At 40.6% G+C, this 8,006-nt stretch overlaps 1 protein-coding gene across 1 annotated transcript; it reads right to left on the bottom strand.

Annotated features, from left to right (window-relative positions):
- On the bottom strand, window positions 223–918 carry LOC107607385. The gene has a single exon (XM_016309348.1). The coding sequence runs from the start codon at window positions 916–918 to the stop codon at window positions 223–225; it is 696 nt and encodes a 231-aa protein (XP_016164834.1).

Raw genomic sequence — 8,006 nt, 5'->3', positions numbered from 1 at the left:
GGATCCAACCTACTTAAGATCAATGCAAACCTTCATGAACATCACATCTAAGCCAACTAAAATCAAATCTATCCAAACAATCTCTAAAACTAAGCATTCACAAAATCAAGCAAGAGTTCAAGAACTATATACACAAGAGACAAAAAGGGTAGATCTCACTATGGTGGGGTGTCTCCCACCTAGCACTTTTCTTTAACGTCCTTAAGTTGGACGGTCATGAGCTCATGGGTTTTCTTCTTCGGGTGCATCCGCTAGGAGGAACACCTCAACTTCCTTGTTGCTTTTCATCTTTTTCCAATGGTATAGCTTTAGTCGATGACCATTAACCTTGAAGATTATGGGGCTAGAAGGATGACGCAAGTGATACACCCCATACAGCTCCACCTTCTCTACTCTATAGGGACCTTCCCATCTTGACCTTAGCTTTCTGGGCATCAATCTTAATCTTGAATTGTAGAGAAGGACAAGCTCTCCAACTCTAAACTCTCTTCTTCTTATATTTTTATCATGCACGGCTTTCATCCTCTCCTTGTAGAGTCTAGAGTTCTCATAGGCTTCTAATCTCAAACACTCCAATTCTACTAACTGTAGCTTTCTTTCAATTCCGGCCCCTCCCAAACATGAATTGCACTCCTTAACAGCCCAATAAGCCTTATGCTCTATCTCCACCGGTAGATGGCAAGCTTTACCATAGACCAACCGAAACAGGCTCATGCCAATTGGCGTCTTGTAAACCGTTTGGTAGGCCCAAAGTGCATCGGTAAGCTTGGCACTCCAGTCCTTTCTATGAGGCTTCACAATTCTTTCCAATATGCACTTGATCTCCCGGTTGGAAACCTCGGCTTGGCCATTCGTTTGGAGATGGTAGGCCGTGGCCATTTTATGGATGATACCATACTTCTTCATGAGTCCTTCCATTCGCTTATTGCAAAGATGTGAGCCTTGATCACTCACGATTGCTCATGGTGACCCAAAGCGACAAATTATGTTATTCCTCACAAAAGAAAGAACTACATTAGCATCGTCCGTCCGGGTGGGTATCGCTTCCACCCATTTGGACACATAATCAACAGCAAGTAGAATATAGAGAAACCCATTAGAGTTTGAGAATGGCCCCATGAAGTCAATACCCCACACATCAAAAATTTCACAAAATAATATCGTTTGTTGGGGTATTGATGATCGGCTGATTGATGGTGTAGAATTTCACTAATGAAATCTCGTTGTAAAGTATAGTTTCTAAACCAACAATAATCCTTTCATACAAAAATTTTGTTTGTCACAAGTACAAACCCCTAATAATCCTAATAACCGAGGTATTTAAACCTCGGATCGTCTCTCAAAGGAATTGCAGGGTAGTATTCTTGTTATTGGTTATGAGTTGTATATTTTCGGGGTTTTGGATAAGAGACAAGAAAAATAAATGGCAATGGAAATGTAAATGATAAAATGGTCTTGGCAAGGTTTGGTGATCAAGGATCTCTATCCTTATCTCTAACCATAACATGAGAATTGGCAAAGATCAATCCCATTAAGTCATCCTCTAACTAGTAGTAAAGGAAAGTCAAATGAGCTATATCAATCCAAGTCCATAAGTCCTAATTCTCCCCTAATTCAATTATTGAGAACTAGAGTTAATGGCTCCCAATCATCAATTACTTGGAGATTAGTAACTCAAGAATTCCTAAATTACCATCCCAAGCCAAGAGCATAAAATTCTACTCTAGCATCCTTCCAAGCATTTTGACAAACACTTGGAAGGCACAAAAGGGAAGCATAGTAAATTGACAACAAGAATGAATTTCAACAACAATTAAATAAAAAGAATTAACAATAACAATCAAGGAAATCACAATTAACATGAATTACCTCAAATTACATTAAAAGAAAATAAAATAACAAAAGTAGATCCACAACAAAGTAGAGAAGCAAAATAGGGAAGATCACAACAAAAGAGTAGAAGAGCAAGATGTAACAACAAGGAATTGAAAGGGAAAAGTAAATGAAAAGCAAAGATTAGAACCTAGACCTAAGAAATTCTAACCTAAACCTAATCCTAATTCTAGAGAGAAGAGAGAGCTTCTCTCTCTAAAAAAACTAAAACTCAAAACTAGATCTCAAGTGTAATGAAACATAACTTGCATTCCCCCTCATTCCTTGGTCCTTTTAGCCTTTTCCCGCCAAAGTTCACCTTCCAAATTGGGCCAGAAGCTCTTCAGAAATCGCCAGGCACGATTTCATTAAAGAAGTCACATGCGGGCATCGACGCGTATGCGTACAGCACGCGTACGTGTCCCTAGAGTATTGCGCGATCCACGCGTAGGCATCCAGTACGCGTGCGCGCGTCCATGGGCGCATCCCAAATCTTTGGCTTTTCATGATTTCTTCACTTTGCATGCTTTTTCTCCACTCATTTGATCCATTCCTATCCCTTTTCAATTTGAGAACACTAACAAACACATCAAGGCATCTAGTGGAATCAAAGGGAGATTAAAATTATCAAATTAAGGGATTAAAAGCATGTTTTCATACTTAAGCACAAATTAAGAAAGAATCACAAAACGATGCTAATTCATTGAATAAATGTGAGAAAAGGTATCTCATCCTTCTTGGAGATATTACCAAATCTAAGGCATTGAGAACAAGATTTACAAAAGAGAGCGGAATCTTTGAAAAGAGTTGGCCACCAAAATCCACAATGTAAGATCTTTCTTGCCATCCTTTGAGGTCCACAGTGACCACCGCCCTCAGAAGAGTGGCAAGCTTCCAAAATAGATTGGAATTCGGTTTGTGGAATGCACCTCCGAATTACTTGATCTGCACCACATCTCCAAAGGTATGGGTCATCCCACACATAATATTTGGATTGGCCTTTTAGCTTATCGTTTTGGTGCTTGGAGAGATTAGGAGGAAAGATGTGAGACACCAAGTAATTGGCGATGGGTGCATACCAAGGGATTACTTTGGATATTGCTTTCAAGCCCTCAGTAGGAAATTCATCATTGATAGGAGTAAAATCGCCTTTTGTGTGCTCAAGGTGACTCAAGTGATCCACCACTAAGTTTTGTGAACCACTTTTATCTTTGATTTCTAGATCAGATTCTTGTAAAAGCAAAACCCATCTAATCAACCTTGGTTTGGATTCCTTCTTAGCCAACATGTATTTTAAGGCCGCATGATCCGAGTACACTACCACCTTGGAACTGAGTAGATAAGGTTGGAATTTATCCAAAGCAAAGACAATAGTCAATAATTCCTTTTCTGTGGTAGTGTAATTAGATTAGGCTCCATCTAAAGTTTTAGAGGTATAGGCAATGACATAAGGAATCTTACCCTCGCACTTTGCTAGCGCGGCTCCCACCGCAAAGTTTGATGCATCACACATTATTTCGAACGGCCGACTCCAATCCGGCCCTCTTACAATGGGAGCTTGGGTCAATGCAACTTTAAGCTTGTCAAAGGCCTCCATGCATTCTTCACTTAGATCAAACTCAACATCCTTTTGTAGTTACTAAAGTCCTTTATAAATCGCCGGTAAAAACCTGCATGACCAAGGAACGAACGGACTTCTCTCACGGAGGAGGGGTAAGGCATACTAGAAATAACATTGATCTTTGCCGGATCCACAGAAATACCATTATTAGAGACAATGTGTCCTAAAACAATACCTTGTCTAACCATAAAATGACATTTCTCAAAATTTAAAACAAGATTTGATTTAGTACACCTCTCTAACACTTTTGCAAGGTTGTCCAAGCAAATATCAAAAGAGTCCCCGTAGACACTAAAATCGTCCATAAACACCTCCATGCAATGCTCTAGAAGATCCACAAATATACTTATCATACACCTTTGGAAAGTTGCCGATGCGTTGCACAAGCCGAACGGCATTCTCTTATAGGCATAAGTTCCAAAGGGGCATGTAAATGTAGTTTTTTCTTGATCTTCTAAAGCAATCGGATTTGGAAATACCCTGAATAGCCATCTAAGAAATAGTAATGAGATTTACCAAACAATCGATCAAGCATTTGATCAATGAACGGCAATGGAAAGTGATCATTCCTAGTGGCTGTGTTCAAACGCCGATAGTCAATAAACACCCTCCATGAGTTTTGCACCCTTGTATTGATGAGCTCTCCACTCTCATTCTTGATTGTAGTAACACTGGATTTCTTTGGGACGACTTGTACGGGGTTCACTCATTCACTATCTGAAATGGGGTAGATGATGTCCGCCTCCAACAACCGGGTTACCTCCTTCTTCACAACCTCTAAAATGGTAGGATTCAAAGGCCTTTGAGGTTGTCGAATGGGTCTAGCTCCTTCTTCTAAGAAAATACGATGCTCGCATACTTGAGTGCTTATGTCGATTAGGTCCACCAAGCTCCATCCTATAGCCTTTTTGTTCCTCCTCAAGACATGAAGCAATTTCTCCTCTTGTTGAGGAGTGAGCTCCCTTGCAACAATTACCGGGAACTTTTGAGCTTCATCAAGATAAGCATATTTTAGGTAGGGCGGTAACGGCTTCAACTCCATACTTTGTTCATGACTTGGCATTTGAACTTCCGGTAAGACCGGTGTGGGTAAGGTGTTCTCTTCGCGTTCGTGGGGGTTCCCCATACTTGGACCTTCAATCATACTCTCTTCATCAAGATTAACATTATGTACTTCGGCTACAACATTGTCAATCAAGTCACACTGGAATATAGAATGATCCTCCGGTGGGTGTCTCATGGCTTCATCAAGACTAAAGCTAACAATCCTTCCGTCGATCTCAAAAGAATAGGTACCCGAATAGACATCCAATTTGAACTTAGAGGTTCTCAAAAATGGCCTCCCAAGTAAGATAGACAATGTCTGGTCGGATTCACTAGGTGGCATCTCAAGGATATGAAAATCAATCGGAAATACCAACCCCTTAATGTTTACCAACACATCTTCCGCAATACCCATCAGCATTATTATGCTCTTATCTACCAAGACAAACCTAGCCGCCGACCGCTTCAACGGTGGGAGCTTCAATATATGATAAATGCAAAAAGGCATAATACTAACGCATACACCAAGATCGCACATACAATCAATGAATTGAACTCCATCTATGGTACAAGTGACTAAGCAAGGGCCTGGATCACCACACTTTTCCGGTAAGGCTCCCATCAAAGCCGAAATAGAGCTCCCCAATGGAATAGTATCTAACTCATGAATTCTATCTTTGTTTATGCATAAGTCCTTAAGAAACTTGGCATATTTAGGTACTTGATGGATAGCATCAAAGAGAGGGATTGTTACCTCAACTTTCTTGAACATTTCCACCATTTTGGGGTCAAGTTCTGGACACTTCTTGGCCATCCTCGCCAATGTAGAGAATGGAATTGGTTAGGCATCTTCCTCCAAGACCCTCTCATCTTTGGAGACTTCACTTCTCGATTGAGGGACTTCATCTTCAACTACCTCATGTGCCTCATCCTCCTCTACAATTTCTTCTATCTCAACCTCATCCCCATCTTGAGTGACTATTATTGGGCTCGGTTCCTTTGGACTCCTTGATAAATCCAATTTTTAGGGTTTATCTTGTATAGGCTTCGAGGGTTTTATCAATGGTCTTTCACACTTATTCATATAAAAATGCATGATTTTGTGTTCCTTTCATAATTTTGCCTCATGGATGAAAATATGCCTCTTTTGCATTAAATTAGATATATTTTAATCCTCCTCTATTACCATTCGATGCCGTGATCCGTGTGTTAAGTGATTTCAGAGCTTATAGGGCAAGGATGTCTTGGAGGAGAGAATGGAAGCATGCATAAAGGGGAGGAGCATGGAAATTGGAGCTTTGGAGTTTTGAGCAGTGACGCGCACGTGCACATGGCACGTACACGTGGATGCGCGCCATCAAGACTAGCGCGAAGGAGCCAAAGCCAGGAGCCGGTGTATTTATGCAGCTAAGCCAGAACCTCATGGACGCGTCCGCGTACTTCACGCCTGCGCGTGGATCGCAATAGCCCCAGGGACGCTGGTGCACGAAATTGTGATCATCAATGGCGCCAACAACTTGGTACGCATAATTGTAATCTCAAATCTTTATCACAACTCCGCACAACTAACCAGCAAGTGCACTGGGTCGTCCAAGTAATAAACCTTACGTGCGTAAGGGTCGATCCCATGGAGATTGTCGGCTTGAAGCAAGCTATGGTCATCTTGTAAATCTCAGTCAGGTGGATTCAAATAGTTATAGAGGATTGATAATTGAAATATGAATAAAACATAAAATAAAGATAGAGATACTTATGTAATTCATTAGTAGGAATTTTAGATAAGCGTATGAAGATGCTTTGTTCCTTCTAAACTTCTGCTTTCCTATTGCCTTCTTCCAATCATTCATACTCCTTTCCATGGTAAGCTTTATGTTGGGAATCACCATTGTCAATGGCTACTTCCCGTCCTCTCAGTGAAAATGTTTCAAATACGCTGTCACCGCACGGCTAATCATATCTCGGTTCTCTATCATGTTGGAATAGGATCCATTGATCCTTTTGCGTCTGTCACATGCCCAACACTACTCGCGAGTTTGAAGCTCGTCACAGTCATCCCTTCCCAGATCCTACTCGAAATATCACAGACAAGGTTTAGACTTTCCGGACCTTAGGAATGGCCGCCAATAATTCTAGCCTATACCACGATGGTTCTAATCTTAGATTAGAAACCCAAGAGATACACATTCAAGCTATTGCAAGTAGAACAGAGGTGGTTGTCAGGCATGTGTTCATGGGGGAGAATGATGATGAGTGTCACGGATCATCACATTCATCAGGTTAAAGAACGAGTGTATATCTTAGAGAAGAAGTAGGCATGAATTGAATAGAAAAACAGTAGTACTGTGCATTAATTCATGAAGAACAGTAGAGCTCCACACCTTAATCTATGGTGTGTAGAAACTCTACCATTGAAAATATATAAGAAAAAAAGGTCTAGGTATGACCAAATGGCCAGCCTTCCAAAGCATGAACATACAAGTTCCAAGATGAAAAGTATGATCCAGTGTGTAAAATACAATAGCAGAAGGTCCTATTTGTAGAAGACTAGTAGCCTAGGATTACAGAAATAAGTAATTAATGCAAAAATCTTCTTCCGGGCCCACTTGGTGTGTGCTTGGGCTGAGCATTGAAGCTTTCACGTGTAGAGACTTTTCTTGGATTTAAACGCCAGCTTTTGTGCCAGTTTGGGCGTTTAACTCCAGCTTTTATGCCAGTTCTGGCGTTTTGTCGCCAGAATTTGTATGCTGACTTTGAATGCCAGTTTGGGCCATCAAATCTTGGGAAAAGTATGGACTATTATATATTGATGGAAAGCCCAGGATGTCTACTTTCCAACGCGATTGAGAGCGCGCCAATTGGGCTTATGTAGCCCCAGAAAATCTACTTTAAGTGCAGGGAGGTCAAAATCCAACAGCATCTGCAGTCCTTTTTTAGCCTCTGAATCAGATTTTTGCTCAGGTCCCTCAATTTCATCCAGAAAATACCTGAAATCATTGAAAAATAGACAAACTCATAGTAAAGTCCAGAAATGTGATTTTTATTTAAAAACTAATAAAAACATAAGAAAAACTAGCTAAAATATACTAAAAACATACTAAAAACAATGCCAAAAAGCGTATAAATTATCTGCTCATCAGGCGCGTACGCATGCTGGCGCGCACATGTCGATGCCTGCATGTGATTTTTAAAGAGAAAATGTGACCAGTGATTTCAGGCAATTACAGACGCTGTTTGGGGCAGAGTTCTGGCGGGAAAAGCATAAGAAGACTAAGGATTGAAGGGCTTGGGATCAATTCACTTCTTCTTACACATTCTCTAGATATTTTCCTAGTTAGTTACATTTTGTAGAGAGAGAAACTCCAACTTCTCTCCAGGATTTTGCTCTCTCCATTTCAATTCCCCTTGGATTACTTTGGTGAGATCAATTGCTAATTCACTTTTACTTTGATTCAAGTTGTGGATCTTCTTC

Source organism: Arachis ipaensis, chromosome B07, assembly GCF_000816755.2.
Source record: "Arachis ipaensis cultivar K30076 chromosome B07, Araip1.1, whole genome shotgun sequence".
Lineage (NCBI taxonomy): Eukaryota > Viridiplantae > Streptophyta > Magnoliopsida > Fabales > Fabaceae > Arachis > Arachis ipaensis.
Note: the sequence above shows the minus strand (reverse complement) of the source record. Positions and strands in the feature narration are given on the sequence as shown.